Source organism: Equus quagga, chromosome 1 (genome assembly GCF_021613505.1).
Source record: "Equus quagga isolate Etosha38 chromosome 1, UCLA_HA_Equagga_1.0, whole genome shotgun sequence".
Lineage (NCBI taxonomy): Eukaryota > Metazoa > Chordata > Mammalia > Perissodactyla > Equidae > Equus > Equus quagga.
In genome coordinates, this window is record NC_060267.1 from 44,743,840 (window position 1) to 44,761,544 (window position 17,705).

Here is a 17,705-nt window from a genome sequence, read left to right on the forward strand (position 1 = left end):
GACTTTGGGTTGAATTGAGACTGAAATCATGTGCCCTGAAGCTTGTGTGGGAATTAGATGGGGTGGCAAGGAAGAGGAAGGAATCCCAGTGAGGGGCACCCAGGTAAAAGCTCAGAGATGGACCGAGCGTGACATGTCTCCCTGGGCGGAAAGCCCCCAGCCAGGCTCTTAGCTGGAATACTGGGGAAGACGCCATCCTTCTCTTCAAGTCTAAGTTATGTCTCACTGTTAATAGCACCCAAATCCTCATCATGTACATGATAAAATTACTGGAGTGAACATCTACTAGGTTTCCAGTTAGTAGTCCTTTAGAATAGCAATTTCCACACATCGTTACCTTTTCTGGGAATGGTCTAGAGCTGTGTTATCCAATACTGTAGCTACCAAACACGGATGGCTACTGAGCCCTTATAATGTGGCTAGCACAACCAAGGAAGTAAATTTCTAATTTTATTTCATTCTAAATTTTTAAAATAGAAGCCATGTAAAATATTTTTCCATTGAACCCAACTTTATTCATTTGGGGGAGGATTACATTATTTTTACTGCATAACATATCGTGGTATGTTGCAGTGTGTGTGTCTATTTCACTTTTTTTAATGTGGCTACCAGAAAATTTTAGATTACAAATGTGGCTCATTTAGTATTTCTCTTTCACAGCGCTGGTCTAGAGTCTTACAACCCAGCGTGGTCTGATTAGCATCATGTGGGAGCCACCCCAGGCCTTCAGAACCTGATAGCTTACTAAGATGCCCAGGTGATTCTTATGTGCAGTAACAGAAGCACTGATGTGGATGACTCAGAAGACAGCCGGGCCTCTGGCAGATACCCCAGAGTGGCCCCTGTCCTTCTGGGGGCGGGGGCAAGAGACAGGGGAGCAGCAGGAGATCCTGGCCTGCCACTGTGATGTCACAGAGAAAACTTCATATGTCAGCCAGCCCCACCCAGACTGGTGTCCTGGCTGCAGGACATCCTTTCCAACCTCTCCAGCGCACCTCACACCACCTGACCCCTCTGCTGGCAAGAGGGGACCTGATTCATCTTCAGGCTAGATACTCATTCCACACAACCAATTAAGAGAGCAGAAGAGCAACTGAAACATCTTTGCCTCGGACTTCAAAAGTGAATGAGCAATCCCTCCAAACTGACTCAAAATGTTTGTCTCACCCAGAAGGTAGGTGCCTGGATTTTTGAAGTCTCATGAATATCTCACATGTAGTACCCTTAATGTTGGATTTGTAACGCAGGTTATACAAATTCATCAATTTAATTTATTTTACTTGCTCATGGTAAGGAGCTTGGGAATACACTGTAGGATTATACAAAATGGAATAAAAAGTGGTTACTCAAGCCCAGTTTTTATTGATAAACCTGGCAATGTCCATACCTTGGCCTCTTGCTGTTTCCATATTCTTCCATTAAAACTTCCATTTCTTCCTCCTTTGCCTCTTCATCTCACTTTTCCTCTCTGCTCCCAGGACTGCTAGGAGCCCTCTAGCACGTCTTTTTCCCCTCCATCTGTCTGATTCCTGTTGCCAAAATCTGGTCCCTGGTAAAAGGCCCAGTGGTGGTAGCAACGATAGAGATGTATATCATTCTAGTGAACTGAAAGAGCAGATGGTAAGTTCTCTGCCAGAGAGTGGTGAGGCATCCCCATGGTCCTGTTGAAAGCCAGCTCTGATCTGGAACTAAGGAGGAGAACACAACCTTCGGCTCTTTCTGGTCTCAGAGAATCTGGGAGAATCTGCAGGGATCCTTCCAGACCCAAGAAGACCTTCACAGCCAGCAAAGATGTCTTGGCTTGTTTAGGGTAAAATGCACATCTGGAAGTGACTTGCCTCCCATTTGAGAAAGTTGGGATCTTCCAACTTTCAGCTCAAAGGGTTACTAAAAAAGCAAAAGTTCTTTCTCATATCATGCCTCTCTCACGAGAGGAAAAAAATGAAGCTTCGAATTAGCCAGAGAAACAAAAGACACACACGCACGCACATAGAGTAATGTGGTGTGCTGTTCATGGATCGGAAGTTAAGATCTCAGAAGAACAGGATAGGACCTAAGAAAGAGACACTTCTGGGACTGCAGAGAAGAGCTAGTGGTTCTGAAGAGCCCTCAGAGTATGGACTCAGCCGGCTTCTCTAGTTCAGAAGCACCTGGAAGTGAATAGATCATAAATAGGAGAATCCTCAGAAGTTGATAGGAACATGACAGAAAAAGCCAGCCATAGTAAATTTTTTTAAATTGGTCTGTGAGGAGAATCACAGAGGCAATATGGGAGGCAATGAGTCTGGGCATCAGTATGTATCTGTGAAGTATAAACTACACTTAATCCATTGTCTCCTTCTGTGTGAGTTTCCATCTTCTGGCGTTTTGAGGCGACTGTGCCTCCCCTTTACTGAGCGGCAGCCTGGCCATGAGTCAGGAGGTGTCGAATAATGACTCCACCCTTTCCTAGCGTGGTGGCCTTGAGCAAATCAAATGCTCCGAGTCTGATTCCCCAGGTCTGGAAGGGAGTGGCCACCTCTGCTTCAGGCTGGTTGTGAGGATTAAATGAGATGTTTGTGAAGAGTCTAGTGAGGTGTGTGGTACCCGGGCTCGGGTTCCCTTCCCCCTCCTTTCCATGTTCACTCTACCTCTTTAGATCTTCACAGCAGAAATGTGAAGGACAACTCTTTCTCCTAATTTCTCTCTGAAGAAACAGTCGCTCAGAGAGGCTATGTAACTCGGCCAAAATCATTAGTCCAGGCGCACGTGGAACAGCAACTAGAACTCACATCTGCTCAGGGTTCAAGGTACCGAAGTCTCATCTCTCAGATCCACGAAGTGAGGCAAAGACAGAGCCTGACTTTATAACTAGGGCCAGGGACCGGTACCTTTACCGGAAGGGCAGGGGGCTGGGAAATGCCAGACTTAGAGTCCCACAGCAACAGGCACCTCCTGCCCCTGGGCCTACAGGCCTTGGGGTGAGGAATTTACCCGACGACCCGGTCTCTGCACCCGCTTCTGCCACGCCTCGCCAGGGAAGCAGAGGAGCCGGCCGCCGCCCCATTGGGCCCAGCTCGGGGCCACGTGGCTGCCGCGCTCCTTGGGGTCCCCGACCCCGCGGCTCGCCCTCCCTGCGTCCTGCTCTCCCGGCTCCTCTTCTCTAGGGGGGCACCCGGGACGCGGTTCTCATCAGTGGGAGGAAGATGGAGAGGAACAAAAGCTCCGGCCTCAGCCCCACCCGCTCGGGAAGTGGGAGACGCGCGGCCGCTAGGGCGGGGCCGCGCCAAACAATTCAAAACACGCTCCCGGCGTGTCGCCATGGCAACGCGCGCCCGCTGCTAGGCAACCGGGGGCGCCGTAGTAAACCAGGAGGGGGGTGGTTACTCATCGACCAAGGGGGGCCGAGGGCAGCCGGGGGCACTAGGCTGGGCACGGGTACCGCCACTGCAGGGGGAGGGGGAGAAAGAGAGAGAGCAGGAAAAGAAGGAACGAGGGGCGCACGCGGAATGTAAAGGGGGCGGCCCAGCTCTGCTCCCCGGTGGCCGCGCCCTAAGCACCCCTGAGGGGCCACTCCCGCTAGGCCTCCATCCCGCCCCGCCCGGGGTCCCCAAGACCCCCAGCGGGCCCGAGGGCCCCGTCACCCGCGCGTGAGCGATTGCCCCACAGGATGTGCAGATGTGGCTGCCCCTCTGATTCACTCCAGCTGCTTGGGGCATGGAAGAAAGGCCGCTTCCTCTCCTGGAAATGACTGCATTCGCCAAAGCCCTCTAACAATCCCTTTAACAAGCGGAAAGGGAAAGGCGACAGAGAGGAGAGGCCCCAAAATACTTTTCTTTGGTCTTTTCCATTGAACCTAAGTAGAAGTGTTCCCAGAACTCAGGACCCATGTTAGGAAGACAGGAGTCCTTTATATTCTGTGAGCGTTTGGAGCCATGTGGACATTAAACACAGTTACAATTGAGATTAACCTGAAGCTGGGAAATGCCAAAGCTGTGTGTCTTATAGAGATGTTCATATTTTGGACGCTCAGCCTGGGCATTTTGGTGTCTTTACTCTTCCTTTCTGGGCTGGGAGGCCAATGTCAAAATATTCTGTGTGAAGACTTTAATTTTCTTCATCAGTGAATGAGTCAAATGTGAGCCATTGAAGTAAAAAATGTAATTAGAGCTGCAAAATCCTTGATGGTTCAAGATCCATCATCCAAAAGGGCCCTAAATTAGTAGGGAATCACGTAGCTTGGGAAAGGACATAACATTTCCAATCTGTCACTGGGTTTTGAGCAATCTGTTTGTACCCTGGTCTCTGTGAACTAAAGATAATGCTCGTTTATGAGATCATTGCTGTTTTCTGGCCTTAGCTCATCAGAAAGCAGGAATGTTTCCACAGGTGGGAGGAAATGGATTGGCAGAGGATCTGTTTGATGAAACTATGGGTACATCTGTGTAGAGAGGCGTAGGGTGTTCTGTGGACTTGCGGACCCTCTTTTTAGCTTCTCACTGCTCTCATGTATGAGAATCAGAAGGATTCGTGTCTCCTTTACTAATAGAAGGCTGTTTGGACACTTTATTCACATCTTCACTCATAGGCTTCCTAATTATATTCATGAGCCTCATTTCCATTACAAACTTCATTCATTCATTCATGGATGCTAGACAGTGCTAGGCTCTGAGACTCAACAATGAATAAAACATAGCTCCTTCTGTATCTAGCAACTTAAAGTCAAGTGAGCATAAACGACAAGGAACCCGTGTGATGAGTTGCATGAGAGAGGCACACATAGAACATGCAGGAACAGGGGCATGTAGATCAGAGCCAGAGACGTGGAAACATTAACACTCCATTCCAGCCTTCTGTCTACTGAGTCACAGAAAGGAGTTAGTTAATGGGACATGGGTCAGAAATCTGACTCCTGGGAGAAGGAGAGATACTTCTGCCAGGGAGGGCAAACAGACCTTTCTTGGGAGAAGATGCCAGTAGGCATATGTGGAAAAACCCCACTGATGCCTTACCCCCAGGCTTTGACATTAGGGAAGTGGTGTTCTATACCGTCTTCTCTGGCTCAGCGTTCTGACCATTGTTTGACTCACCTCTCGTCTACAGTGTACTCCCAAAACAATAAATTAAATTGCTGTTTTCAAAGTATGTGTGGATGTCCCAAGACCAGTTTCTCTTTATTCATACCTAGTAAATGGAGTTTTGTAGTATAGGAAACAGTGAGTGAGGACCTTAGTAAATATGGAGTAGTCCCACCCATTGGCTTTGTGATGTCATAAATGTCATAAATGTTGAGTTGCAGGTTTATCCCTGTGGGGTCATCCTGAAATGGTAACAGTCCAACACACCAAAGTGAAAAACTGTTTTGACATGTGCAATCTTCAGTCTGTGCTAACTCACGAGCTTCTGAGCCTAACCTAGTTATATTTATATTGCGTTGACTAGCCATCACTTTTCCTGTTCTAAGAAGGGAAAGAGAAGGGAAAAATATTAACATGCCCAAATTACAATGAAAGGAAGTGAGTGGGATGCTGGGCTCTGATATTTGTGACCAGTCAGAGAAACTCATGTTTTGTCAAAAAGAGGAAATTAGACCTTGTGGCTTAGGGTCCTTGGGGAGCGAGGTGGGTCTCAAGATTGGTCACAGCTTGTACCCCAGCCGAGCACCCACACAGAAAGCATAGCCACCTAAGGGGTAGATTCAGGTGTTGGGGAGGCCTAAAATAATATAATTTTGGAGGCCCTCTTTAAGAAAAGTAATACAAAATGACAAGTACAAATTAGGTGACAGGGTCTTGGAAGGGGCCCGAGTACCAGGGGGACCACAAAGCTGAAGTTTCACGAGCTTCACTTCTAAATCTACCTCCAAGCCTCCTCATGTAACCCACTCAAGACTCTGCCGCTCCCATCCCCTTTTCCCTGGAAAAGGCAAATTTCAGGCTATTAAGGCATCGGGGGTGTGGTTTATGAGCAGAGGCAATAAAAACCCAAGACATAAGCTATGCCAAACAGTGACTCAAGCGGGATATGAGAAGTGTCTGCAAGTATTTGAAGGGTGTAAGCAGAGAGAAGGGAAAAGAATTGTTCACTGTTCTCGGGTGGAAAGGGAACGAGGATACGATTAAGTAAAGAAAAATGTACGCAAAACTCATCAGGAAATATTGGCTGACTGTATTTTCTGATACTGTGGACTCGTATTTCCCATGGGAAGTATTTGAGGATCTATTGAGTCACTGAAAACTGGAATGGGCCACAAAAAATGTGCTACAGGAAACAATCCTACAAGACGTCCTCAAGGGAGTGGCCGGTGTCCCCGAGTTCACTCGGAGTCCTGAATTCCATTAGGCTGACACATGGTGTTCTATAGATTAGTATGTGGGGAGGAGGCCAAATGAAGAAAAAGGAGAACAATCCTACGGGAGGAGCCCTACCTCCGCCCACACTCGCTGACTGGTGGGGGAAGCCTGGGCCTGAAGAGGAAAAAGATGAGGAGATGGTGCCACCCAGCGTTTGTGCTGAAAACGATGTAGCCAGGAAACCAACAGCCCATTCAACAGGAAAAGCGACCAGAAATTTCTGCTCTCCTTTTCCCAAGGGCTGGGGAGTTCTATCCCAATGCATAAAGGGTCTTTGGGTGATACGGAAATCAAGCTTGGACAGACACACGTTTGTATCAGATTTGCTGTTAACATCAGGCTAAGAAGGGTAGAAATACTGGGTGACAGAAGCAAGATCCAAAGAGACTCATTTGGCTAAAATGTGGATTAATTCAAACAATCTGAAGTTAGGGGAGCCTGCCTTTGATTCTCTAAACTAACTGCACAAATAGAGAATGGGGAAAACATGATTTGGTGGCAAATCTGGGAGAGGTGGGGGAAGGGCAGGGTAGGGTACAGAAGGTTTCGTTAAATGTAAGCCCCAGATGAGTCAAACAGATGTCATTTTATGGTCTATTCATTCTCTGGCTATATATTTTACCTGTCAGGACAGAGTGGCGACTTCCAAGCTCGTTATATGCAGAACCGGAAACCAGAAGTCCATGCCTGGGTATATACAAAGAGCTTTCTAGAATTACAGATTCCTGGGCCTCACCCCAGAACTACTATGGAATCTCAGGGTGGGGACCCACGAATCTGCACATTTTCCAAATTTCCAAAAATTGTTCTGACACTCAGTCAGAACTGAGAACTGCTCTCCAATCAAGGAGAGGACTTTGAGGACTTTAAAATCAAGACAAATAATTCTAATGGAATACAGAAAGTGTTATGAGAGGGGTACAGTCTGACAAGCACAGAGAGGAGGGAACTGTTCTGTCTTGGGGAGAAAAACATTTTCAAAGAATGCGTGACTTTTCCCACTGATCTTGATGAGAGGCGGATCACTAGGCAATAAGAGATTGTCCAGGCAGAAGGAAGAGCGTCCGTGAAGGCCTGGGGGATGAAGGTCCGTGAGGTGTTCAGGGAACCACAGCAGCTGCAGAATGGCTCCCCGCCTTGTCACCCCAATTAATTGGTACGATTTTTGAGGACAGAAAGAACAACTTGTCCTTCTAAGTGACTGGCGGCAAGAAGATATGCAATCAACCCCTCATTGATCTGTCAGATTACTTTAAGTTTTAGAAAACGTTTTTTAAAAAAAATTTTCATTCCTTTGCCGGAAGATTGGGAGAGAAATGGGATAGAGCCATAGCATTGCTGACCCTGGAATCTATTCCTCTCCCATCCTTCTCCATCTGTATCCTTACCCGCATCCGCACTCCACACTGTCTCACTGTGTTGCCGTGTTCCATGTGGAGGGGGGTACTTAATAATCCTTACTAATGATGCTAACTGGAAGGTGGAGACCACCAGGGCACAAAGAAGCTATACTCGTGGCTCGGAGGCCTTGACACTGCAGAGAGAAGAGCTTATAAAAGGGATGGAAACCCTACTCAAGGGAATGGGAACTTTTGTAGTAGTGGTGACCCTCTCATATTTTCTGTGTCTGCCGTAAAATCAAGCCCAATCCATTCACACCAGTTACCTAGGGAAGGGCAGTTAGATGGAAACGAAATCATCATTTACTTTTTAAAGAAACTTCTCTCTGCAAAGGCAAGTCCTTACTTCTCTGTGCTTAATCCCCTATCCCTATTGGCAAACTCTCCTGTTTAATCTCCCAGAACAGCTGGGCCAGGATTGCATTGTCAATTATTAAATGCCCAAGTTCCCCGCAGAGCGGCATTTAATCACGAGGCCCTCCAAAACAGAAGACAGAAGGGGAGGGTTGGGAGGGGAAAGAGGAGGGCAGGAAGGCAGTTTGCATTCTTTCAACACTAAACCAAAGGGATTTGGTGCGCAGATGGCATCCTGCGGTCCTCTGGGACAAACTGCAAGACGCTGACCATGGCCAAGGTAACCAGCTTCCCCCCTTATTGCTGAGAACATACATCCCATAGCTGTGTTGCACCTGATTCTTTTAAGAGATGTGCCTGTCTCATCAACTTGTTGTCCTTACTTGCATATGTTAATTCCAAGTTTTTCTGTTAGCCTTTGTTGATAGAAGAATTACTGACATTTTGGCACCTATGCACTTCCTAATGATGTGAGCCGAGTGTCAGGGAAGCCTCACTTTGTCCCTTCTCTATAAAGAGCCACTTAGGGGAGCAGCTTGTCAGCATACGCAAAGATAGAACTTCTCTTATGGCTGCTACTTCTTCATGATCACCTTAAGGAAACCATTGCAAATTTAGATTTTTTCTTCCAATTCCAGAAGTATCTGGATCCTGAGAGAAAAGTCATATTTTTGGGCGGGGCAGTGGATAATGAAAGGCATGGCACTATATGTGTTGAAGGTAATTCTTGAGAAGGCTCTTGAATGGATTCTCATTCAATTATCAAGATAATTCTTGAATGAGGCTCCTTGAGTCTCTCCTTGGTGCACACTCCTCCAGGAAACAGCCTCATTGTGCTTCATTTCAAGCTCTTTTTCACCCTTTGTTTCTCAGATCACCTCTCCTTAAGTTGGTTGTCACCTTGATGCCACCACAAAGTGGTTGTACATGGTTTGGGGTTCATTATTATTATTTCTGAAGAGTAACTTATGAACATGTGTAATTGGAAATGGATTGAGAGTAAAGTGAAAATCCGATGTGATGTGATGTGATGTGATGTGATGTGATGATGTGATGTGATGTGATGTGATGTGATAGCAGACAAATTTCCAAGCCATGTAAGATTGAAAATAAAATTATTGAACGTGTAGAATTACCTAAAGCCTTAGTTTAATCTTTATAATGATTAGTGAAGGTGTTTTACCTGAAGTCCATTCCCTATTCAGGCAATTGATGTAAAAATAATTAGAAAGGATAACTCAGAGTAACAGAACTATGAACTAATAACTAAAACCAGTAGGATTTTCAAGGTGAAAACATTCTTTTTTGGGGACAGGGGCAACAGAAGACTCCCATATCTGGCAATATAAGATCTTTCCTCCTTCCAGATGCTGTGGTTTTTCAGTCCTTAGCAAGGTCACCCAGAGTCTTGCACGGACTGACAATTCTTGGTGGAGTTAATTTCTTGAGTGCTTTAAAAAAAAGTCGTATTAGCAGATTGCTTTCCAGAAGCTGTTTTAGCATATGTTTTGTATATTGGTTTTTATATACATATGAACCTTGTATATTTCTTATTGCCATAAATAATCTGTGCTTTGTCTGTGGTATGCATGCTTTTCATCTCTGGAAATTCTGAAGAACAAACTGTTATATTTCTAAGATAAAGTTCTCTGTTAAATGTAGAAATGTTAAGCCGGAGATGATGAGAGAGGCAGATTTATGGGCCTGTCCCATTTAGCTGTGGCTTTATTTACATCTCTTAAGCTAAGCAGATTTAGGTCTGATTAATTCTGATATAAGAGATCCCCCGGAAAGCTCAAGATGGTTTACTTTAAGAAGCGTCTGTCAGCAACTAAGTATGGGCCTCTTTTCCGTTCAGCACGTATTAATATAACAGTATAAACTTCTCTATAACACATAGTGCAAGACCTGTCAGATTTCTTTATTTTTCTAAATCGAATTAAATCTGGCTCCAAGCCATCACTCATCAAAGTTGAAACATCTAATAGGAGTTATTTTTCAGCTCACGCTCCTTGTCTCTTAGGCTAAAAATGACAAGAAGGTCAGGGGCTCAAACCAGAGCCACATGGGCCACAAAGCTTTCTGTTGCCATACACTGTCCCCCCACTATGACAAGCACCACTGCGGTATCAAGCTGTGGAGATGTCCCTCCACATTCCTCTCCACCAGCCAAGAGCACCCTCCCCATGGCTCCATGGCCTAGACACTTGGTGTCCAGCCTCTGTGGGCACCATGCAGCCGCCTCCCATTTGAGATTCTAACATCTCAGTGGCAGTGGATGGAAGCTGGACCTGATCACCACCTCTCTCAGAACTCAGCCCATCTCCTCCCCAGGGATTTCAATAGCCCCACATCCCAGTTAGTCCCCTGCCCTCTTTTATCTTCAGGGCCCCAAAGCCTTTATCTGCACCACCCTCCCTGGGTGATCTAGTTTAACATTCGTTGATAGGACCTATCCCCCTTTACTGAAGGTGACATCAAAAACTCACATTGTTACACTAACAAATACCTCAGTCAGTCAGTGCTACTACCTTCCAATATAGACAAAACCATAAATAATCACCAGCAGGAGCATTTGGACTGCTCCTAATTCTTTTTCTCAGCCTGATGTATCTTAGCCTCGGTGGCTTCATCACATTCTGACTGAAGTTATTATCTGATGATAAGGATGAGCTTACTCAGATCATCCTCAGTAAGCATTTTAGTATAATAGGGTCCAGCTTAAATAAACATCATTGCTCTCATGCCTACTCCAGGCCACTCCTGAAGCCAAGCTTCCTCAGGCCTCCTGGGAGAAAACACCCAGCGGCTGGTCATGCCCGTCATATTGGAGGAAAGTGGCTTGAGCTTAGGGAGCCTCAGGGAAGGGTGTCCAGATGTCCCAGGAGACACTGAAATCAGGCTGTCCCCCTGTGTTTGTCTGTTACAGATGGAGCTCCCGAAGGGCTTCTCTGGCCAACGGACATTCCTATCTGCCATCCTCAACATGCTATCACTCAGCCTCTCCACAACATCCCTGCTCAGCAACTACTGGTTTGTGGGCATACAGAAGGTGCCCAAGCCCCTGTGCGGGAAAGGTCTGGCAGCCAGGTGCCTTGACCTGCCACTGCCCTTGGATGGAGGCAACACCAACGCATCATCCCAGGAGGTGGTGCAATACAGCTGGGAGGCTGGGGATGACCGCTTCTCCTTCCGTACCTTCCGCAGTGGCATGTGGCTATCCTGTGAGGAAATCGTGGAAGAACCAGGTAGCCGCCTCACTCCTGATTTATTTTTCCCCAAGGGATCTGATGCAGGCAAAGAACCAGAGGGGAGTACAGCCCTCCTGCACAGCCCACGGGGCCTCTCCCGAGGCTCAGCACCTCCCGCCTCTGCATCGTGTCCTTTCCCATAGGATTCCTCCTGCCTCTGCACTGCGTTCTTTTCCATAGGATTCCCTTTTAACAAGTTGAAAGTCTCCGTGGCTTTTCACCTCCTGACTGTGTAGTAGACTCACTGGTTTAAAATAGCATTATCCTTAAAGGGGTTCATTTAGACTTTTCACCTTGGGAGAATTTCCATTCTAGTGAGCTAGCATTACTGTTAGAGACAAAACAAGGAGAGATGAATATGAGAGAAAAAGCCCTGTTTCCGCCCAGCTGTGACCTTGAACTTCATTTCTACAGGCCTTGGGTTCTCATCTGTGAGATGAAAGGATCAGAGAGGATCACCCTTCTTCCCCCTCCCCCTCCCACAAAAAGGGTTTTCTCATTCAAAGTATTATTGTTACACTTTCAAAGGGAGGGGAACTGAAGCCCAGAGAGGGCGACTAGATCGGTGAGGACGTCTTCCAGGAGCTGAAGACAGACCCTCCCAGCTCTCCTGCACTGGGTCAGTGTGCCTTAGTTACCGTGCAGTCCTCAGGTTAGGAGCAACTGGACTGAGGACAACCCCTCCCTGCTCAAAGCCTTCAAAGGTCACCTGGTAGTAAGGGTTTTCTGCAGCCCAGAATCATGTACCATTTGTGATCTGCTACTTCTGCCCATTTGGGCTTAGGGGAAAAGGAGGAAAAGGAATATAAATGCGTGTGTATTTAGATTCAGATTTAAGTTATTACTGTGCCACTTAGCATGGCTCCAACCCCAGTCCTGGAAACCATTTCCGAGGCATTCAGAGCAGTGGTGCGGGCAGCAGAAGGTATTGGTGATCACTAGGACCGTTACCGCCTCCCGACACGGGAACTGGAAGGCTTCCCTGTGTAGGCACACTCAGGACAACGGGATCTCCTTCGTTATCAGGAATTGAGGAGAGAGAAATTAATCTTGGATGACTCTTGCTGATGCCACTCATTCATCCACGCATTCTTTCCTGCTTTCAAAGACCCATTTATTGTCTGCCTGCTATATGCTGGGCAGGCACTGTGTCACAACAAACGGAGCCGCGCCAGGTATGGGATCGGGGAAAGTCTTCATCCCCGTTGTCCCAGGAAGTGCCTTCATGAAGTGGTACCTTGTCTGTGTTTCAGGGGAGAGGTGCCGAAGTTTCAATGAACTCACACCACCAACCGAGAGAGGTGAGAAGGGACTACTGGAATTTGCCACGTTGCAAGGCCTACGTCACGCCGCTCTCCGATTTGGAGGGAAGCGGTTGATGGAGAAGGCTTTCCTCCCCCACCCTCCCTTGGGGCTTGTGGCAAGTATGTGGGCTTGATAACAAATTTCACTGTTGACTTGGGCCTCTCTGGATCTAAACTGTACTGTGATCTCCTGCTTTTCTCTTCTGAGCCCCACAGGGTGACACTAACTCCCTCTAGAGCTGACTTTCATTCATACGCAGGGATGCAAAAAAGGAACAGCAGGGACAAATACAGTTCACAAACAGAAAACCACCGACAGCTCTAACCTCCTCTTGTTGCCAAGGAACCATGTTGAAAGCTTAGTTTTTCCTTTTTTTCTCCAATAATTTTTTTTTTTTTTTTGTAAAATAGAAGGGAGGGAGGGAGAGAGGGAGAAAGGAAACAACACTGATTGTTCCAAAGTTAAATAAGGAAAAAGAGAAACAAAAATGATAAATAGCAAAGTTACATCCCTGCCAGATTTTATGACAATTGGATGATTTCTTCTCAAGTCTCCCTAAGAGTATTTATAGTCCACTGAGGTTACTTGATGATATATTGGATACTGAGCAGAGTGGGAGCTGTGGGGTGAGAAGAAAGAAGCCCAAATTAAGGAATGCCCCCAGCCGCTTTCAGCTCTGTCTCATTCTCCCCTTCTCTGGCTCAGAAGGCTTTTCACTTCTCACAGCCGTCATTTGTTCCCCGTTTGTTAACTGTCAGGGTGCGGGTTCTTCTTCCTCTGGTTTCTGACAGAGATCCTATGGTTATCACTGGGAGCCCAGTTCACCTACATTGGACTTGAATTCATCAGCTTCCTCCTCCTACTAACGGACTTGCTGTTCACAAGGAACCCTGGCTGCGGCCTCAAGCTGAGCGCCTTTGCGGCCATCTCCTCTGTCCTGTCAGGTGAGCACCTTCGAGCTGTAGAGAATGGCTTTCCTCCGCTGCCTTTGAAGCCCAAGCTGGATGGCTTGAGCCTCTGTCCCCAGGGGAGGAAGGAGAAGCCGAGAGGCAGTAAAACGAATGGAGGTAGAAGTACATTATAGCATCTTTAATTTTAAATTGAAGTAACACGGAAAATTTTATATTAGATCATATATATATATATATATATATATTTTGCAAAGTACACTATGTACTTTGCAAAAAATTTATCTCTAGGTTCCTTTTATTTGCAAGTTTTCTCCCTAGGTAAAATACAGTTTTACTTGTCAGTTATGACACACCCACAACTTTTCAACACACTGTTGGATAAAGTATGATACATATGAAAGATCAAGAATAAGGCTCACACCGTGGGTACACGTGGGAAGAAGTCAGAGGGAGCAGCAGCCCTGGGTGCAGCATTGACTCAGGAACTTGCTCCATCGCTCTAAACCTGGAGTCTGGGGGACCCTATTGCAAAGCTCTGGAGTCAAGGAGAAGCCCCCACTGCAGATTTGTCTCCCTGGGAATGGTGGCATATGGGTCATGAGACGCCTCAACGCAGCCTGTACCTGAGGCAAAATGAGGAGGTTGCTCCAAAATCATCCTCCCTGTCAATGGCAATGCCAGCCTCTCTCTAAGGGCACTGCCTTCCTGTTCCCTCCTTAGGTCTTCTGGGAATGGTGGCCCATATGATGTATTCACAAGTATTCCAGGCAACTGCCAACTTGGGTCCAGAAGACTGGAGGCCACACTCTTGGAATTATGGCTGGGCCTTCTAGTAAGTGCTTGCCATCTCCTGAACCTTTTCGCCCCTTCCCCAGCCAATCTTCATTAGATCTGGTTCTCTCTAGATGCTGGCTCTGTGTTCTTCTGCCTTCTCTTCACCCCTCATCTCAGGAGTCTGTCAGTCAGTCAGCGGGCTGGGCCATCAGGCCACAACCACTCTTTCCCCACCTTCTGAGGAGGTGCAGAGAGGATGCCTCTGGCTTGTTTTGTGAGGATGTTGTCTCCAGTTTTTCTGCTGATACAGCTGTAGCAACTGCTTCTCCACCTGCTATGTAGTTGGAGTTGCCCTCGGGAAACAAGACTGATTTGGTTTGGCTTAAAATGATGCTCTCTATTTTATAGATTTTATGGTTCAAGGTATTGGAGGACAGAGAAATGGAGAATTAGCCTTGAAATTTGGACTGACTTCTATTCCCTGTGAATGTCTTACTCTTCTCCTGTAACAAAGAGTAACTTCCGCCTACTTCCATTCTCATTCCACTGAAATAAGAAATAAACTTAGAAATAAAACCTCCCCTACCAGTCATTCTCTAACCCTTCAAGAACTAAGGGACCAGTTATTTTATATTTTCTCTTAAAAAGACAGAAGCGACAACCATGACAAAACAAACACATTCAAGATAGACACGCCCTTTAAGAGTTCCTCACCTGCTTCCTTGAGGGCCCCAATCCCTCTACCGCATAGGTGCCAACTTGGACTTATATTAACTGCCTGGGATAAGTGCTAAGTACTTTGACGTGCAGAAAAGACAGTGCTGGGCTGGAGTCTCCATGCTAACAGAGGCAATACACGGCAGTTTTGAGACCCCATCCCCTTTTCTCATGGTATAATATGTGCTGTTTTATTCAGGGGCCTTTGATCTCCTCCACCAGCCACTGTATCAGTTGAGCTCATTTTCCAGACTCATCATTTCTCACCTTTTATCTATCTTCAGGCCCTTCTTGGCATTGCAACTGCAACGCTCAGACCATAAAACTCTCCTCAGAAGTCTCCTCAGCCTGCGCCTACGTAGTCTGTCAGAGGCAGCAGATAGGAACACGCAGTACCAGCCTGTGGCCTGGCTTTAACCATCACTCGGCCTCATGAAATCCCTCACTAACCTCACACCACTTCCTGTTTCCTGGGCTTCCCAGAATCATAGGGAGATTTAGGGCTTTGACTTTCCAAGTTTTTAGGAATGTGTTTGTTTTCTTGATTGAATCCATCCAGTGTCTCTTTAATCTCCGGCTTCTCTTCCATCCATTATAAACTCCCTGAAGCCAAGAACCACATTGTTTTTCATTTTTGTTTTTGTTTTTTTTGAGGAAGATTAGCCCTGAGCTAACTGCTGCCAATCCTCCTCTTTTCGCTGAGGAAGACTAGCCCTGAGCTAACATCCGTGCCCATCTTCCTCTACTTTATATGTGGGACGCCTACCACAGCATGGCGTGCCAAGTGGTACCATGTCCGCACCCAGGATCCGAACTGGCGAACCCAGGCCGCCAAAGCGGAATGTGCACACTTAACCGCTGTGCCACCGGGCTGGCCCCCCACATTGTTTTCATAATAGGCGAATTCTACTTGGACAACCTATACCTTCATATTTGTAGTAAATGTTTCCTGAACGACTCTCGGGCTCAGCTTTGTGGACCCTAAGACTGCTAACCCTAAAACAAAGATGGAAGAGGGATTTTCACTCCTTGCACCTGAGCAAAGGAGAATAACCTTGAAGAGGGGGGAGGGAGATGATAGTACACTGGGCTGTGTCCCCTGTTCACGGCTGAGCTACAGGTCTGTGGAATCTTGGGGATTACACTGGGCAACTGCAGCTTGGGAAACAGTGGTCCAAAGAATTGTGTGCACGCACACCAGGGATCAAGAGCACACAGCACTGATAATTAATCAATTCAGTGAAAACAAATCCGTTAAACTCCTAGTCTGACTAACACTACACGAGTCACTCTCTTTTACTCTGAAACGTTCCAAATGGAACCTGAGTCAGACCAAACTAAGTCCTCTTGTCCACAGTTCTTTACCTGCAACGTGGTAGACAAGAGCACACTCAAGTCCTAAATCCGTAAGAGAATCAGCCTAGTTTACTAGTCAGAAGGGATCGTGGTATTCTTCTTTCAAACCTGTGAGAAAGTCAGATTCTTACGGCGCGTTTTGTGTGTGTGCATTTGTCCTCAGCATGGCCTGGCTTTCCTTCACCTGCTGCATGGCATCGGCTGTCATCACCTTCAACACATACACCAGGCTGGTGCTGGAGTTCAAGTGCAAGCACAGTAAGAGCTTCCAAGGAAACCTGAGCGCCCTCCCACATCACCACCAGTGTTGCCTTCAGCAACTGTCAAGTGCAGCCCACCCGGGGGGGCCTTTGACCGGCTACCACCAGTATCACAATCAGCCCATCCGCTCTGTCTCTGAAGGTGTTGACTTCTACTCAGAGCTACACAACAAGGGATTTCGACAAGGGACCAGCCAGGAACTAAAAGAAGAGGTGCCTGGGTCATCTGTAGAGGAAGAACAGTGTTAGGAGTAAGTGTGTTTGGAGAGCAGGCTGAGCCCAACCTTACGTGTGTGTTATCAACATGTGCTTAAGCCGAAGTCTGTTTCTTGAGCACGGTGTTTAGAGGCTAAGAACAAGGGTATCTTACGGTAAAGGGGTGTGTGCCTGGCACCATTGTTCCCCCACGGCTGTGTCACTTCGCTATCCCCCATATCTCACACGTTCAAAATCCTCTCCCTCCTTTACGGATTGCTTGTTGTGAGCCGGGTTCTGGGATAAGCAATGGAGATAAAAAGAGGAGTAAAATACAGTCTCTGCCCTTCAGGGGCTTCTCAGTCTGGTCACCTGTCTGGGATCGGGAGGAATGGAGGTGGACAAATCAACGGTAGTTGACTGTGGTTCAGCTTTCCATGGTGTACCTGAATTTTCCTGGAAGTCACAGAATGAAAGATGAAGGCACTACCAGTAGGAGCTTTGACACGGAGGACAGATGTCCTCCACACTGCCTGTTAGTGTCCTGCATCCACACAGTAGGTACCTGATGCAAGCTTAATTAAATATGATCCTAGAAGCCACTAGGAGGCTACTGTACATAAGATGGCCCCTAGAGCACGCAGGGACAGGTCCACGTCCAGAAATGGCCCACCGAGGCTACTCAGATGGGACTGGGGTTTCCCGGTGGAGAACCATACCGGAGACTCCCCAGGGAACAAGGCTGCATCACGCACTCCTTTCTGGGTCCCCACCTTCTCATCCATCCACTCGCCCTTTCTCTGTTCCATAAGGGAAAACAAGCCATCCCAGATGACTAAGAAGAATGAGA

General features: G+C 47.0%; 1 protein-coding gene across 2 annotated transcripts; it reads left to right on the top strand.

Annotated features, from left to right (window-relative positions):
• The first annotated feature begins 990 nt into the window (after window positions 1-990).
• Window positions 991-17,700, top strand: GSG1 (germ cell associated 1). Of its 2 annotated transcripts, none has more exons than XM_046678299.1 (6): window positions 991-1,174; window positions 11,016-11,334; window positions 12,591-12,638; window positions 13,434-13,586; window positions 14,274-14,385; window positions 16,564-17,700. In XM_046678299.1, the coding sequence occupies exons 1-6, from the start codon at window positions 1,127-1,129 to the stop codon at window positions 16,907-16,909; spliced, it is 1,026 nt and encodes a 341-aa protein (XP_046534255.1). In that variant the 5' UTR covers window positions 991-1,126; the 3' UTR covers window positions 16,910-17,700. The 2 variants fall into 2 exon arrangements, with proteins under 2 accessions (XP_046534255.1, XP_046534247.1); XM_046678291.1 differs by having other exon boundaries at window positions 12,591-12,761; window positions 16,564-17,699.
• Window positions 17,701-17,705: the final 5 nt, after the last annotated feature.

Coding starts and splice junctions, on each gene's coding strand:
- GSG1 (XM_046678291.1), top strand. CDS start 1,127: ATGAGCAATCCCTCCAAACTGACTCAAAATGTTTGTCTCACCCAGAAG. Junction 1,175..11,015: donor ATGTTTGTCTCACCCAGAAG/GTAGGTGCCTGG, acceptor TGTCTGTTACAG/ATGGAGCTCCCGAAGGGCTT. Junction 11,335..12,590: donor GGAAATCGTGGAAGAACCAG/GTAGCCGCCTCA, acceptor TCTGTGTTTCAG/GGGAGAGGTGCCGAAGTTTC.